At 41.5% G+C, this 16,495-nt stretch overlaps 1 protein-coding gene across 1 annotated transcript in view; it reads right to left on the bottom strand.

The window, feature by feature from the left end:
- Positions 1-16,495, bottom strand: part of ACSM5 (acyl-CoA synthetase medium chain family member 5) — a 29,396-nt gene extending 12,901 nt beyond the window's left edge. Inside the window, 8 exon segments of the mRNA XM_055561540.1 lie at positions 2,156-2,309; positions 3,758-3,897; positions 6,427-6,575; positions 6,578-6,637; positions 9,657-9,867; positions 13,706-13,724; positions 13,726-13,919; positions 16,313-16,495. Coding sequence (XP_055417515.1) covers positions 2,156-2,309; positions 3,758-3,897; positions 6,427-6,575; positions 6,578-6,637; positions 9,657-9,867; positions 13,706-13,724; positions 13,726-13,907 — 915 coding nt within the window. The 5' untranslated portion in view covers positions 13,908-13,919; positions 16,313-16,495.

The raw sequence follows: 16,495 nt of genomic DNA, 5'->3' as shown, positions 1-16,495 counted from the left end.
TACAAGGGTGGGATTTCATGGAGGGGGAGTGGGTGAATCAGGTCTTTATATTCCCATTACCAGAGGAGAAAAGTTGAGAACGCCATGTGGTACCCAGCCTCCAAGATGGCCTGGAATGATTTCCACCCACCAGTATTCAAACTGAGTCCCCTCCCACAATGAACCAAATTTGGTCTATGTGACCAATAGCCTAACCCAGATGTGGTATTAGGACTACAGCTTCCGCCTTGGGCACTGTCACTGTCTCTCTGTCTCTTGGCTCTCTCACTCTGGGAAAAACAAGCTGCTGTGTTGTGAGTACACTCTGGTCGTCCAATGGACAAGTTTTTGTAGTGAGCAAATGAAGCTTCTGGCTAAGAACCAGTGAGGAATTGGAATTTTCTAAAACCTACATAAGTGCAGTTTAAAACATAATCTCCAATCCCAGTCAAATCTCAAGATAGCTGCAGCCCTAGCTGGCATCTTTTGTCTTATTATTGTGATAAACATAATGAAAAATTTACCATTTTAACTATTTTTAAGTACAGTCCAGTGGTATTAAGTAAATTCATGCTCTTTTGCAATCATCACCACCACTCACCTCTAGAACGTTTTGTAATCTTCCCAAACTAAAACTCTCTACCTGTTACATGATAACTCCTTATTTTCCCTCCCCTCCATCCTCTGACCATCTACTTTGTTTCCATGAATTTGATTACTTTAGGTATTTATATATTATCTGTCCTTCTGTCCTATATATTATTTCACCTAACAATGTTTTCAACATGATGTAGTATGTAGCACGATTTCCTTTTTTTTTAAGGCAGAATAATAATCCGTTGCAAGTATGTGTCACATTTTATCTGGGTTGATAGAACTTGGATTTCTTCCACCTTTTGACAATTATGAATAATGCCACTATCAACATGAGTATAGCTTTCTGACCTCTTGACTGCAACCCTTTGAGAAACCCAGATCCAGAACCACCTGGAAGCTGATCCCAGATTCCTGATCATCAGAAACTGTGAGGTAATAAATATTTGTGCTTTAAATTTCTATGTTGTTTTAGTCACTAATCATGTCTGACTCTTTTGAGCCAAGAATACTGGAGTGAGTTACCATTTCCTTCTCCAGGTGATCTTCCCAACTCAGGGATTGAACCTGTGTCTCCTGCCTTGAAAGGTGGATTCTTTACAATTGAGCCACCAGGAAAACCCCTTTTTAATTAATATATTTTGGAGTAATTTACTACAAAGCAGTAGATGACTAACATACTACTTCAGAGCTGGGGGAAGTGGAGGGAGAAGGCATACGTTGGTCTGTCAAGCCCTGGATGAGTAATAATGATGGTGAGTTTGATGATGATGATAAAATAATTAATATATGTTAAGAACCTACTACATGCCAGGCCATATGCCTAATATTATTTAATTCTCATAACAGCTCTCTAGAACTATATTATCCCTTTCTTCCCTTCCAATGAGAAACATGAGGCTCAAGGAGATTATGTGACTTTTCCAAGAAAACACAGTGGAAGATGTAGGATCAAAGACCAGGTCTGACTAATGGCCCAGCCTGTTGTATTAGCCACCATGTTATACAGCTTGCCTCAATGCAAAGAGCATGGGCAGATGGTCTCTCTGATATTTTAAAAAATTGTGGTTAGGATGTGCAGGGCAGCAGAAAGATGCCCTATATCTTCACTGGGGACGTTGATTATGAGAAAACCCTGGAAGGATGGCTGGAGAGTCTAGGGTGGGGTGAACTATCTATGCCATGGACTGCAGCACACAATGTCAAGGAGTAGGTTATAATTTTCCCCCAAGATTTTGAGAAATAACTCTGCTTTCGACAAGAGTACAAGGAAGAAAGTAGTACCAGAAAAGGCACCCCACAAAAAAACAAATAGAACATGCAAAGGTTTGGAGATGTTAAGTGGTCTTATGTCTAGGAATATAGCTAGAGGATGGGCAATGATGCAAGACAACCAGGAGGGCATGAACCAGATTATGGAAGGTTCTGGGAGACTTTGGGGTTAATGTCAACATCAAAGAAACTTTATAGTCACTGATTCATGCCTTTTATCCTGCACACTCAAAACCTATATCCCACTCAAAACCTATAATCCACTCATCTAATTTATACCCGACACAGAAGAGGTGTTTTTGTCTCTTACATTTAGGATAAATTTGGCATCAACCCGGGGCAACTCATGCACAAAAATGCAAGATCCATTAGGCCAGGCAGAGAAGAGAGTCCAGGCTGCCTTCACCCAGCCAGTGGCAGCTGTGTTCCAGAAGATGTCTGATTCGGTCAAGGCCACCCACCTCCTGCCAAAAATGGGAGAAAATCAGAACCCTCAGCAAAGTTTCTACCTTTAAAAAGAATTATATTAGTCTGTTCTCCTATTTGGAGCCCTACTCACTCACTTACACTTGTCATATCTGTATAAGAACCATAAAGCCAAACTGCCTCCAAAGCATTTATTTAGGATCTTCTATATTCCTATGTCCTAGGCTAGACTCAAAAAGACAAATATGCTGCTTCCAAAGACTTCACAATCTACTGAGAGTGATATATAAGGGAACAAGTAATCTCAAAATAATGTGGAAGGGCACTTTATTTATTCAGTCAATATTTATTCAGTATTTATCCTGCCCTTACCATTGGAGGTAGAAAAATGAATGATTTATCTTTTTTGGAGGGGCTTATAGTTTAGTAAGTATAAGCATAAACTTGGCATCATCCTTGAGGTTTGTCTCTCACCTCTCATCAAATCTTATTAGGTCCGCATTCAAAATACTTTCAGGATCACACTTCCTCTCGCTCCTTCCACTGCTATTCCCCCAGGCAAGCCTCCACCTTTGCCTCTCAATGCACTGGCCTCTTAAGTGGCCCTCTGCTTCACCTTTGCCTCCTACAGTTTATTCTTAACCCAATATTCTGAGTTATCCTTTTAAAAAAAAGCAAATCAGATCTTGTTACTCCTCTGCTCAGAATACTCCAATGTTCCTCAAAAAATTACATAGGCTTACCATATTATCCAGCAATTCTACTTCTGATTATATATCCAGAAGAATTGAACAGATATTTGTACACCCATGTTCATAGCAGCACTATGGACAACAGCTAAAACGTGGGAGCAATCCAAGTGTCCATCAGTGGATAAGCAATGGATAAGCAATATTAGTATAGATACAATGTTACATTATTCAGTTCTAAAAAGGAAGAAGATTCTTAAATAGGCTACAACATGAATGAACCTTGAAGGCATTATGCTTAGTAGAATAAGTAAGACACAAAAGGAAAAATATTGTATGATTCTACTTTTATGAGGTTCCCAGAGGAGTCAAATTCTTTATGACAGAAAGTAGAATGGTTGTTTCAGGGCTGGGGATAGGAAGCTTTAGGGGGCTTTTGTACAATGGGTACAGGGTTTCAGATTTGCAAGATGAAAAAGTTTTGCAGTTGAACGGTGGGGACGATTGCACAAAAATGTGAATTTATTTAATGACACTGAACTATATACTTAAAATGGTTAAAACAGTAAATTTAATGGTACATGTAGTTTACCACACTTAAAAAAAAAACAGAAACACCTCCAATCGCGTCTCACCTCACTCAAAGTAAAGCCCAAACCTTCTGATCCTTACCTGATTTGCCCCCTTGTTAGCGCCTAACTTCGACTCCTGCCACTTTCCCCCTCACCCACACTCCTCCAGCTCACCCACCTACTTTTCGGTTCCTTGGACCCACCAGGCAAGCTAACCCCTGGTACCTCCCACTGGCCACAAAACCCAGTCCGTAGCTGGCCTGGGTGTGCTCGACCATCTTGGGGGTCCCAGTCGTGCCGCTTGTGAAGTAGATGGCCACTGGGTCTTGACTCTTGGTCTTTGCACAGTTGTGTTCTGTGGATGCCTCCCTGTAAAATATAAAAATATTACAGGGGTACTGCTAACAGGGCCAGCATTAATATCTATAACAACAAGTAATATCTGTAACAGTCACAGTAATATCTATAACAACAAGAAAGGCTACATTTGATAAATACCATGTGAGAGGTACATGCTGGAAGCTCCAGCTTGAGTTATCTCTGACCCCTACAATCATGTCATGGGGTTATAACCATTTGCACATAAGGAAATTGAGGCTCAGAATAATTAAATGACTCACTCAAAAGAAACCTGTGCTTTTATCAAGGCATGAGACCTTCTGGTAGAACCAGCATTTATGAGTTCTACCTCAGTTCCTAGTAATTTAGAGTTGTTTTCCTAAGTGTTCCCTAAATTTGGAATTTTGAGATGTGGGTAATTCCTAAAAGTTTTGTGATCTGGATAATGTTCTAACTCACCATTTCTCAATTCTGGCTGAGTCTTGGGATCACCCGATAGGTTTTTTGAAAGAAATACTATTCCCTGGGCTCCAAGCTGAAGAAAATGGAGTCAGAATCTTTGTTGGTGGGCCTGGGCACTGTTTTTTTTTGTTTGTTTGTTTTTTAATTTTTCTAAGTTCCTTACGTAATTCTAATGACCGCCAAAATTGAGTGCCTGCTGATTCAGACCAACCTGACATCTCATCAAAATCACATGGGCAGATCACTGAATATAAGGATCTGGGCTCTTGTTCAGCTATGTCTGGTTAAGTAGGTCAGATGTGGGACCTTAAAATCTGTATTTCAAACTTCACTCTAAAATAAATAAATAAATGGGGCTTCCCAGGTGGTGGCTAGTGGTAAAGAACCTGCCTGCCTATGCAGGAGACATGAGAAATGAGAGTTCGATCCCTGGGTCAGGAAGATTCCCTGGAAGAGGGCATGGCAACCCACTCCAGTATTCTTGCCTGGAGAATCCCATGGACAGAGGAGCCTGGTGGGCTCCAGTCCATAGGGTCACAAAGAGTCAGACACAATGGACGTGACTAAGCACACACTCAAGTAAATAAATAAATAAATTCCCATAATTTTATGGTGGAAAATTTGTATTCTAGTGTAGGAAAGGACATTCAAAACACCATTTACCATGTCCTCAAACTTGAAAATATATCTTTGTATCTAACCATATTTCTTACATATATTGATGATTTGCCGTTCAACTTTCAGCTGCTTATGATTATATTGGAATATAAGGAAAGTATAGACAATGCCATATGTTGGAAATATAATATTTTATAAAATACAGGATACACTATTTATAACCTAAGCCTGTGAGTCTTATAGTTCTAAAAATGATAATACAACTAAATGCAAGTGACACAAAGTTTTCTTTTAAGCTAGGGACAAGACACAAATACTGAGATTAGTCAAAAAAAAAAAAGTGAAATAGCATGTGAATCTGATGCCCCTGATCTATGAAGACAAACATTTGTGACTTAACAGTGCAGGCCTGGGTGAGGGACCCATTTTAGTTCTGGCCTCCAGTCAAGACAAAGTCTCAAATGCCCAGTTAGATTTCCATGAGTCCTTACTGAAAGGCAAATGGCTTTGGTTCTGTCCCAACCTTGACTTCATTACTTATCATCATCTCAAACACATCATTTTATCTTTCCAGGTATCAGTTTCATCATCTGGAAAATTAGGGTAAAGTGCATTTTATAAGGTTTTTCAAGGATTAAATAAGACAATGCTAATTCATTATTGTCCGAGTATCAAATACCATGCTTGTCACAAAACAGGTGTTCGCTAAATTTTTGTTGCAAGATTGAATGAAGGTGCATGCTAACCCAGTACAACACCTGGAATACATTCAGTTCATTTCAGTCCAGTCGCTCAGTTGTGTCTGACTCTTTGTGACCCCATGGACTGCAGCACGCCAGGCCTCCCTGTTCATCACCAACTCCTAGAGTTTACTCAAACTGAGGTCCATTGAGTCGGTGATGCCATCCAACCGTCTCATCCTCTGTCGTCCCCTTCTCCTTCTGCCTTCAATCTTTCCCGGCATCAGTGTCTTTTCTAATGAGTCAGTTCTTCGCATCAGGTGGCCAAAGTATTGGAGTTTCAGCTTCAGCATCAGCCCTTCCAATGAATATTTAGGACTGATTTCCTTTAGGATGGACTGGTTGGATCTCCCTGCAGTCCAAGGGACTCTCAAGAGTCTTCTCCAACACCACAGCTCAGAATACATTTAACATTCAATACATGGAAGAAATTAGATTATTAATTTACCACCTACTATGTACTAAGTGCATCATGTAAATCATCTCATTTACTCCAGCTGATAATCTGTATTTATTACCACATCATAGAGGCAAATGCACAAAAAAATCTAGTGACAAGCCCAGTACTAAGTGAGTAACACTGAAAGAACTTCAGGTAGTCACCAGGATTAGGTCTCAGGTCTGTCTGGCTTCCAAAATGATTCACTCTCTCCATGTGCAATTAGAAATGCATTCTTTTTACGCAGGGGGAAATGCCTTGGCCTCATTCTATGCTCTCCTCTCGAGAGTTCCAACTTGCCAGAGGAGTTCCCTGAAGTTCATCCAGCCTGGCCGAAAGCTGTCTGACACAAGCAGCTTGGTCTGAAGGGAAGGGCAGTCGGCACTAATGGCATCCACCCGTGGAGCCAAGGAGTCACTGGTGATAATGGCCTTGGCTCTGGATGCTGCAGCCGAAATTTGAGGTCTTTTTCTGTCAGCTGAGAGATGCCAGGAATCATGATGGCCCCTGATACCACAAGAGAGGGGATGTTGACTGGGAGACAGGGAAGACCCCTGTGAACAGGTCCAGACCAGATATTCCCAGATAGAAGCAGGAAGGACCAGAGATACTTAGAATGCCTGAACTGGGAAAGGCACTATTAATGATAAAATATTGAAATTCAGAGACTATTTACAGAGCATTTACACATGCTAAGAACTTTGCATGCATTATTTCATTTAATTCTTACAACCCTGGAAAGTAGATGTTATCATTAAACCCATTTGGCAGATTCAAAACACTAAGACCTAGACCTTTATGCCTTAAATAAATTAACTAGCCCAGGATCACACAGCTAAAATGTTGTAGAGCTGTGACTGTGAACCCAGGCAGTTAAGGTTAAGTTATTAGACTTAACTCTCCATGATCTTCAACACTGTATTACATTGTCCTAGAAATTACCTGGAGAAAGAAATGGCAACCCAATCCATTATACTTGCCTGGAGAATCCCATGGAAAGAGCAGCCTGGCAGGCTACAGTCTGCTGTTGCTGCTGCTAAGTCGCTTCGGTCGTGTCCAACCCTGTGCGACCCCATAGACAGCAGCCCACCAGGCTCCCCCATCCCTGGGATTCTCCAGGCAAGATAGGGTCTCAAAGAGTCAGACATGACTGAAGCAACTTAGCAAGCATACACGCAGAGATTACCTATGCTTTTTCAGGCCTTTCAAACAAAAGACTATAGTGAATCTTAGCGTTGGGTGTGGATCACTTGGGGTGGGGGCAAGGGTATAGCAGTGGGGACTCCATGGCCCCATATTACTTCAAACAAAACCACTCTCTAGTAGTTGAGTTCATTTACTCTTAAGGGGAAGTGATAAGGAAGCAGAAAGCAGGCAAATTTTAATCAGACACTTGAAAAACCACTTGAACATCTCAGAATGCAGGCTGTAAACACTCCACACTCCACCGAGACCAACATTCTCATTTCACAAACGAGAAGAAAGAGATCCTAAAATAATCGGCCACCCAGTGAGTGAGGATAGAAGACAGAGGAAAGGGCCAATCCCAAATAGGGTGGAGTCCAAGCAAAACCTTCATTTCCCTTCTCTCTATCTTCCAAACTTTACAGGACTTAAAGCCCAGCATGAACACTTTAGGAGCTGAGCAGTTTGGCTCTTCACTCCACCTCTCTGTTTTAGCTGTTTCTAATACAAGTCTGTTCTATCTGGAGCTTTGGCGGCCCAGGCAGATGGTGGACAGCTGGAGCTGTCAGCAAGAGAAACGAGGTGAATATCATAGCCTGGAAGAAAAATGACAAGTGCTTATCAGGAGAACGTGGGGATGTGAGGATGTGAGAATGTTAGGTCATTCAGGTTGTGTAGCCTTGGAAATGAACAGGATGCTAGACTTGATGTGGCGATGGAGAACATGGTATTGAGCTACTTGGACATCAAAGAAATAGGGTATGTGTATAACTGGGGACATTGAAGACATTTTCCAGTTATCATTCCAGAAAAAAAATGATAATAATACTGCAAAGAGAAGTTTTGATCATGCAAGGCGCCTAACACAGTGCCTGGAGCACAGCAGGTCCTCAGGAGCTCCCTTACCTCAGTCCTCATTTCAATGGATTTTATATTCATGGCAGAATATGGAGAGGTCCCCAAACCTGTGTGCCTGTTTCTTTTCCTCAGAGCTGGATACTCTGTAATGGTGCTCACTTTTATTTATTGTGCAAAAATATGTAAAAATAAAATTTTGGGGAGGACAACCTATTCACAAAATGGTTGGATGAAGCTTGATCATACGGGAAGGTTAATTTTCTGACATGAGTTTGTATTGATTTGCAGACATTGGTGACAACAAATTTTAGGTAGATTGTTCTACAGATATGACTGGAAGGGAGTGGATGACATTCTAAGTGGTATAAAGTTCCTAGGGGATGGAGAAACTAGCACTCCACCAAAAGCAGATGTCTTGCTTTTGAAAAATCAGCCTAAAAACTCCAGCCCTTTCAACATGCGCATAACACAGAGCCAGCAGAGGCTTCTGGGGCTCTGAGGGCTATATCCTTTGGCCTCCCCTCCTTTGGGGAAAGAAGCATCTGAAGATCAATATGTTAAAAATAGCAGTCATCCCTGATGGGTGAGGCATGTGAGCTCCAGTTCACCACAGTCCTCAGCACTCCCTGATGCCTCACACTGTTAGGGAAATTAAATGAATAGTCTTGTTTAGGCTTCAGAGACAAAGCAGAGCAGTCCTCTGACCTTGCTTCTAACCTTCTGGGACACTGCACTGACTGGGAGTGACTGCCTGCTGTGAATGCAAGACTTGCAGCACCAAAGATAAGACGGGGGACAAATCTTGAGATTGTTGAGCCCCTGGAGGGGGGTCTGGCCAACCAAACCCCAGGCTTAGCAACATTCTAAGTTTTACAAGACAAAACAAACAGCTTTAACATGAAACCAGGCTTGCAATTTGGTCACAGATTGATGATGATATCAGTTTTCATAGTCCTGGGATTATAAGCAGAACACTGAACGGCAATCTTCGAAGTCTCACCCATGGGGTTGACACACTGCCTGGGACCCTTTCCCAACTGGGACTCCAAATGTGCTGTGACATGGCGCTTCCCAGTGCTGTTTAAGTCTGGATGTTGGTCAAAACCCAATTTGGTGATGTATTCTCTGCTCTATTTTTCTTTTCTTTTAATGTTGGTATGTTGAAAGTAAGCTAGATAATTCTTTAATACATATCTGTATTCTTTATTTGCATTTAACCACTGGCTTATTTTGTTAACAAATCCTTTGAGCCTGAGACAAAAGTGAAAAGTGAAATGTGTTCAGCAAAACACATACTGCTTTGATTAATTACGGTGCTATCTGGCCCCTGCACACAATCATGTTGTGATTGGTGGGTAATGGGGAAGTAAACAAAACTCCACATGAGGTTCGACTTGCTCCATCTCCCAGACATTGTGGATGCTGCCGAAACTCGGGCAGGTTGTATCAGCCCCAACTGGGAGTCTCAGCCTTGCTCACTGACCTGTCCGCATACAAGCCATGCTGACCAGCCACCACTCTGGGAGCCGCGGGAGCACCAGCATCATTCTGTCTCCAGGCTGCAGGCCACAGGCACCCTCCAGCACATTAGCCGCCTTCCTGGATTGCTCTCCCAGCTCTTCAAAGCTCCACTTGACCTCTGCTCCTGTACCATCAACGCACCAGAAGGCAGGGATTGGGGGCCGGTGCCCAGCCTAGAGAGTTGTACAGGCAAAAAAGAAAAAAATCCCCACCATGGGTGAGGAATTTTGTTTGCTTGCTCTTCTTTTTCAAAATTTATTTGTTTTACAATAGTTATTAAATTCACAGGGTTAAAAAATCAAAATGATATGAAAAGATACACGTTGAGAAGGCTTCTTCCACACTGTGCCTATCCTAAGATTCACACTATTCTGTGTCCTCCCCTTTTTAAAATTGAGATGTAATTCTCCTACCATAAAATTTACCATTTTGAAGCACACAATTCAAGGGTTTTTGGTATAGTCACAAAGTTATGTAACCATCACTACCATCTAACTCCAGAAAAATTTCATTATCCTAAAAATAACGTTTTACAGATTAGTAGTCACACCCTATTCTCTCCTTACCAAGCCCCTGGCAACCACTAATCTATTTTCTGTATGGATTTGCCTATTCTGGATATTTGACATGAATGGAATTATACAATATGCGGCCTTTTGTGTCTGGTTTCTTTCACTTAGCATATTTTTAAGGTTTATCCATGTTGTAGCATGTATTGGTGTTACCTTCCTTTTAATGGCCGAATAGTATTCGACTGCATGGATAGACCATATTTTGTTTATCCATTCATCAGCTGATGGACATTAGGGTGGCTTCCACTTCCATAATGTTATGAACATTTGTACATACATTTTTGTGTGAACATGTGCTTTCTCTTTTCTGGGATATACACCTATGAGAGTAGTGCTAGGTCATATGATAACTCTATGAGGAACTGCAAACTGTTTTCTACAGCATCTGTACCATTTTACATTCCCAGCAGTAATGTATAAGGTTTCTAATTTCTCTATATCTTTGTTAACACTTCTTAGCAAACACTTTTTGGTTTTTGTTTTTTTCCTATTTTTTCTGTTTATTTCTTCTTGCCCAACACTTGTTTGTCTGTTTTTGTTTTTAGCCATGTTACTCTGTGTGAAATTGTATCACTTTGTGGTTGGGACTGCATTCCCCTAACGAATAAAGATGTTGAGCATTTTACCATGTGTCTGTTGGCAATTTGTTTATATTCTTTAGATAAATCCCTATTTGAATACTTAGCCAATATTTAATTGGGTTCTTTATACATTGCAGATATGTGCTATACATATATATATATATATATATATATATATATATATATAAACACACACACGTATATACACAAATTATATATCTCAGATATGTGATTTTGTCAGTTGTCTTTTCATTTTGACCTACAAATGCTAGAAATTTTCATGAAATTCAATTTATCTACTTTCTTTCATTGCTTATACTTTAGAAACCATTACCTAATCCAGGATATGCACCTATATTTTCTTCTAAGAATTTTATAGTTTTTTTTCTCCTTCATTTAGGTCCTTGATCCATTTTTGAGTTAATTCTTGTATGTGGTGTGAGGTAGGGATCACCTTCTTTTTTTGCATGTGAATATCCAGTTGTGCCAGCACCATTAATTGGAAGGACAATTCTTTCCCCATTTAATTTTCTTGACACCTTTGTTGAAAACTGATTGACCATAGATTTATGGGTATATTTCTGATCCTTAGTTTTATCCCATTTATTTATGCCTATCCTTATGCCAGTACCAGATTGTCTTCTTTTTTTCCCACACAGTCTTGATTACTGTAACTTTGTAGTAGGTTTTGAAATAAGAAAGTGTCCACCAGGTTTGTGCTTCTTTTTCAAGATTGTTTTGGTTATTATGGATCCCTTGCATTTCCACATGACTGGACAAGACTGTACATTTTTGCAAAGAAGTCTACTGGTATTTTGATAAAGCTTACATTGAGTATGTAGATCAATTTGGTATATATTGTCATTTTTTTTTTTGCTACTTTATAATTTCTGCCTTAATAACAATTTAGTTTTTAAAACATACGGATCAACTTATTCATACTATTCCTTTATAAAAGAGACTTCAGGTAAGCTTTTAAATGTATGCATAATGTAATACATAATTATTTTCTGGTAGCTATTGGCTGCCGAAAGTTAAATTTCATCAGATGTATTTTAACATTTTCAGAATAGTCACGGAGGATATGTAATTTTTGCATAATGAGGTAATATCTCTGGGGCATTCTCATTGAGATACACCCAGATGTTAACCAGAGTGTCTTTAGTATACATTCCCTGGATTACTCTAATCTTTAGTTAGTTTCTAGAGTTCTGAAAAGTTGATTATGACTACGGTTTTTGTTTTGCTTTTATGGAGAATAAAATTTCAGAAAGTCCTTATTCCTTCATTTTTGCTGACTTAGCCCTCTTTGTTTGATGTTTTCATTAGGAGAAGTCTTCTAAGGATGAGCTTGCATGCATGCATGCTAAATCGCTTCAGTCCCATCTGACTCTTTGCAACCCCATGGACTGTGGCCCACCAGGCTCCTCTGTCCATGGGGTTCTCCAGGCAAGAACACTGGAGTGGGTGCCATTGCCTTCTCCAAGGCAGGAGGGAGCTGCTGTCATCCCCACCTTACAGGCAAGGAGCTGGGGCCACTTTAGCTGTACACATAGCCTGTGGGCTTATGAAATCCAGGGGACTGTAGAGCCTGGGAGGAAGGTCATTTCAGGGAAGCACTGGATGAGCTTAGAGTGGTTTTATTTTTTAAAAAAAATCTTACACTTTGTAGATAGTAAAGGAGCACTCTGACCCCATCTCTTCTCATTTAATTCTCACAGCTCCAGTTGGCATACTGTATGACTCCATTTTTATAGATGAGACAACTGAGATCCAAGGAACCTAGCGATTTGCTCAAGGTCACGCTTCAAGCAGATAAAGCACATCTATCTGACAGCAAAACTTACTTTTACACCTCAGTCATTCTCATACCACCCCCATACATTTGACCATATCCACTAACAGTAGACTATTACTACATCTACTCACAATATTACTTATTTCATCTTTTTTCTTTAAACAAGCTCTTCTTAAAATTAACATAAATAAATTTCTTTGAGACAAAGTTTATATTCTCCTATAAACAAAAGGTATCTTTGACATAGAGTACAAGGAGAGGCACAATAGACACACAAGGAAGGGAGGATAAAGAAAGAAGCAAATGCACTGAGATACACAAGGAAATCAAGATCATCTGAAGTCAATCCTATGTATTTGCTGTGATCTGTGAAAAGCTTTGGAGAAGGCAATGGCACCCCACTCCAGTACTCTTGCCTGGAAAATCCCATGGACGGAGGAGCCTGGTAGGCTGCAGTCCATGGGGTCGCTAAGAGTTGGAAACGACTGAGCGACTTCACTTTCACTTTCATGCATTGGAGGAGGAAATGGCAACCCACTCCAGTGTTCTTGCCTGGAGAATCCCAGGGACAGGGCAGCCTAGTGGGCTGCCGCCGTCTATGGGGTCACACAGAGTCGGACACGACTGAAGCGACTTAGCAGCAGCAGCAGCAGTGAAAAGCTTTGAGCCTGAGCCAAGCTCTCTCCTTATTTAAAAGGGACGGGCCCAACGTGAGGAAGATACTAAAAACAGATTAGGAGTAATACAAAACTTTCCCCTTCACTTGCTCAGAATGATTTGAAGGACATCTAATCATTGATTTAATTGGGGCGTAACTCTCTCCCTGTGTAATTTGGGCTTAGGAATGTGAAAATACTAGGGATTAGGTAGGGGTATCTAAGGCTCAAATCCTTGGTAATAATAGCTTTTTTAAGGCTTAAATGCCCACAGTTTACATTTTAAGACTTGGAAAACTCTCAAGCCAAAATGTACACATGTCTTGTAGCCTCGAGTCTCAGTGGGGTTTTGTGAAGGTGGAATCTGATGCCCAAGTTGGACCCTAGGACACCGTGAGCTTCACCTTTTCCAGCTGACTCCACATCCAGCACATCATGGGCAAAGTTGAAATACTCAGGCACTGGCTGCCTGCCCAGGCTGATGGCTTCCCAGGTGGCCACAATCTTCTGAGGGACAGGAAGAGGCAGTGGCTGCCCATGAGACCCACAGGTACCCCGGGCATTTCTCAGTGCCTGGAGGACCAGTTCTCTTAGCCATAGCCTCATGTTGCTTCCTGCCTGTCATCAAAGAAGAGAGAGAATGTCATCATGAATTTTGGGCTTTAGAGAGACCCTTGAGGTTGGAGAGAAACCTGTGGTCAGCCATAGGATGAATGTAGCACATATTGGCTTGTAGAGCCGAGTCTTGGGTTTTAATCTGAGTTCCATGGTGTGATTTTGATAATTTCTCCTCTCTGGGCCTGAGGTTCATCTCTTCCACCTTTCACGGCCTGTTGGATCTCTGTGGAGGGCAGGAACTCAGAGCCCACCTCCCAAGGCTCAGTCCTTCAAACTAAATCCCTCAAAAAGCCTTTGGCAAATCCTGAACTGGCCTGACAAGTCTGAAGAAAGCTCCAGGGCAGCACCTTCCAAAAGAAATGTGATATGAACCACACCTCCTCCTGTAATGCACAATTCTCTGGCAGTTTCATTGAAAAAATAAATAAATAAAAAGAAACAGGTGAATACATTTTATTTAACTATTGTGGAATGGAATGGAATGAAGTGAAGTGAAAGTTGCTCATTCGTGTCTGACTCTTTGCAACCCCATGGACTATATGGTTCATGGAATTCTCCAGGCCAGAATACTGGAGTGGGTAGCTGTTCCCTTCTCCAAGGGATCTTCCCAACCCAGGGATTGAATCCAGGTTTCCCACATTGCAGGCAGATTCTTTACCAGCTAGCCACAAGGGAAGCCCTTGTGGAATGGAATACTTCCTGCCATATCAGTGGGCAAGAAATGTCACAGTCATCGGTGATTTTGGGGCTTCCAAATGTGAATGAGGGCTCCCCAAAGGGAATGCAATGCCTGCTATCCAGGAGATTCGATGCTCCCTATGGTGATTGCTGAGGAGCTGGGGGAGGGGTGGGAAATGCAAGAAGCAACCATCCACTACATCTGCCATTCCTTACGGTGAACAAGGAATTAAGGATGTAAACAATCAAGAAACAGGGTTTGGCCCCAGATAGCTGAGGGGCATATGAGTCAGTGAATGAGAGTTGCTCAGTCATGCCTGACTCTTTGCAACCCCATGGACTGTAGCCTGCCAGGCTCCTCTCTCCATGGAATTCTTCAGGCAAGATTACTGGAGTGGGTTGCCATTTCCTCCAGAGGGGCATATGAAAGGAATGAATTATCTGCTTTTCCATGCTTATCTTTGATGTTCAGACTGCCTCCCCGCTTTGTTCCAAACTTGTATATAGCCTGACTCCCTTTCCTGCCTCCTCAGAGCAATTTTCTCAGGGCTCCTGAGATGCTGCCTCCTAGGCTGGGAGTCCTTAACATTCCCACCAAATAAAATAATTCTGTACTTTCAGATTGTGACTAATTTTTCAGTTGACACTAATTTCAAACATGTAATCAATATCAGAAGACATTATTAGAGATATTTTATGTTCTGTTGTTCTTAAGTCTTTGAAATCCAATGTGCATTTTCCATTTACAGGTATACTTTGGTTTAGACCAGCCACATTCAAATGCTGCAAAAGCTACACGTGGCTAGTCTCTACTGTATTGGACCAGAATAGTTTTAGTATCTGGATATTCAGAGTGTGGGCTATGGACCAGTGACATCAGCATTACTTGGGAATAGGTTACAAAGGCAGAACCTTAGACCTCACCCAAGACCTGTGGAGTTAGAATCTGCACTTCAGCATGAACCCCAGGCCAGCTGAGCACATTAAAGTTTAAGAAGTGAAGCAGTGGGCACAGGACTATATCCCCAGATTCATTTCCTTTCTGCCAAGTTCCTCTTAGTAGTAATAATAATAGAATGCAGTAATAATAACTGCCATAGATTAAATGTTTGTGTTCCCCCAATATGTAATTTAATCCTAACCTCGAATGTAATGGTGTGAGGAGGTGAGGCTGCTGATTGGTGATTAGGTCATGAGGGTGGAGCCCTTATAAAAGAGATCCCAGAGAACTCCCTCCTTCCTTCTGCTTGCTGAGGCTAGAACTATGAATCAGGAAATAGGCCCTCACCAGATACCAATCTGCCCATGGTGCCTTGATCTTGCACTATCCAGCCTCTAGAACTATGACAAACAAATGTTGTTTAAACCACGTAGTATGTGGTATTTTTGTATAGCAGCCCAAATGACTAAGACAACAATAATAATGTGCCAGGATAACAAGAAAAGTGATAATAACTGTCATTTTCTTGAGCATTTGAAAAGTGCTTTATAAATGTTACTTCCTTAAATCCTTGTAACTGTGTAATGTGTTATGTTCTCTATTTTACAGATAAAGAAAGTGAGGCATGGAGAGGAAAAGTGACTTCCAAGTCTCACCTCCCAGAAAGCTAGACCTCAGCCCCTGTGTGGCCACCAGCCCCCTTGGGGGCCGGGCTGGGGGTGGTGGCTGCAGCTTCAGGACTCCCTTTCCCTCACCTCCCTCCCTTACTCCTTACCTCTGCAGAACTGCCCCAAGCCCTTTCCTCTGCCTTTCTCTCCTGGATTCCTGGGGTCCCTTGATAGCAGATAGAATCTCAGGCTTCCTTCCTAAGTGTACAAAGCCCCATTTCGGCCCTGCCCGCTTTAGGATTAATCAGTAAAGGCCTGGGGCAGCTGACACCTCCTGCCAAGCACTTCTC

Source organism: Bubalus kerabau, chromosome 23, assembly GCF_029407905.1.
Source record: "Bubalus kerabau isolate K-KA32 ecotype Philippines breed swamp buffalo chromosome 23, PCC_UOA_SB_1v2, whole genome shotgun sequence".
Lineage (NCBI taxonomy): Eukaryota > Metazoa > Chordata > Mammalia > Artiodactyla > Bovidae > Bubalus > Bubalus kerabau.
This window is presented reverse-complemented; position numbering and strand designations above follow the sequence as displayed.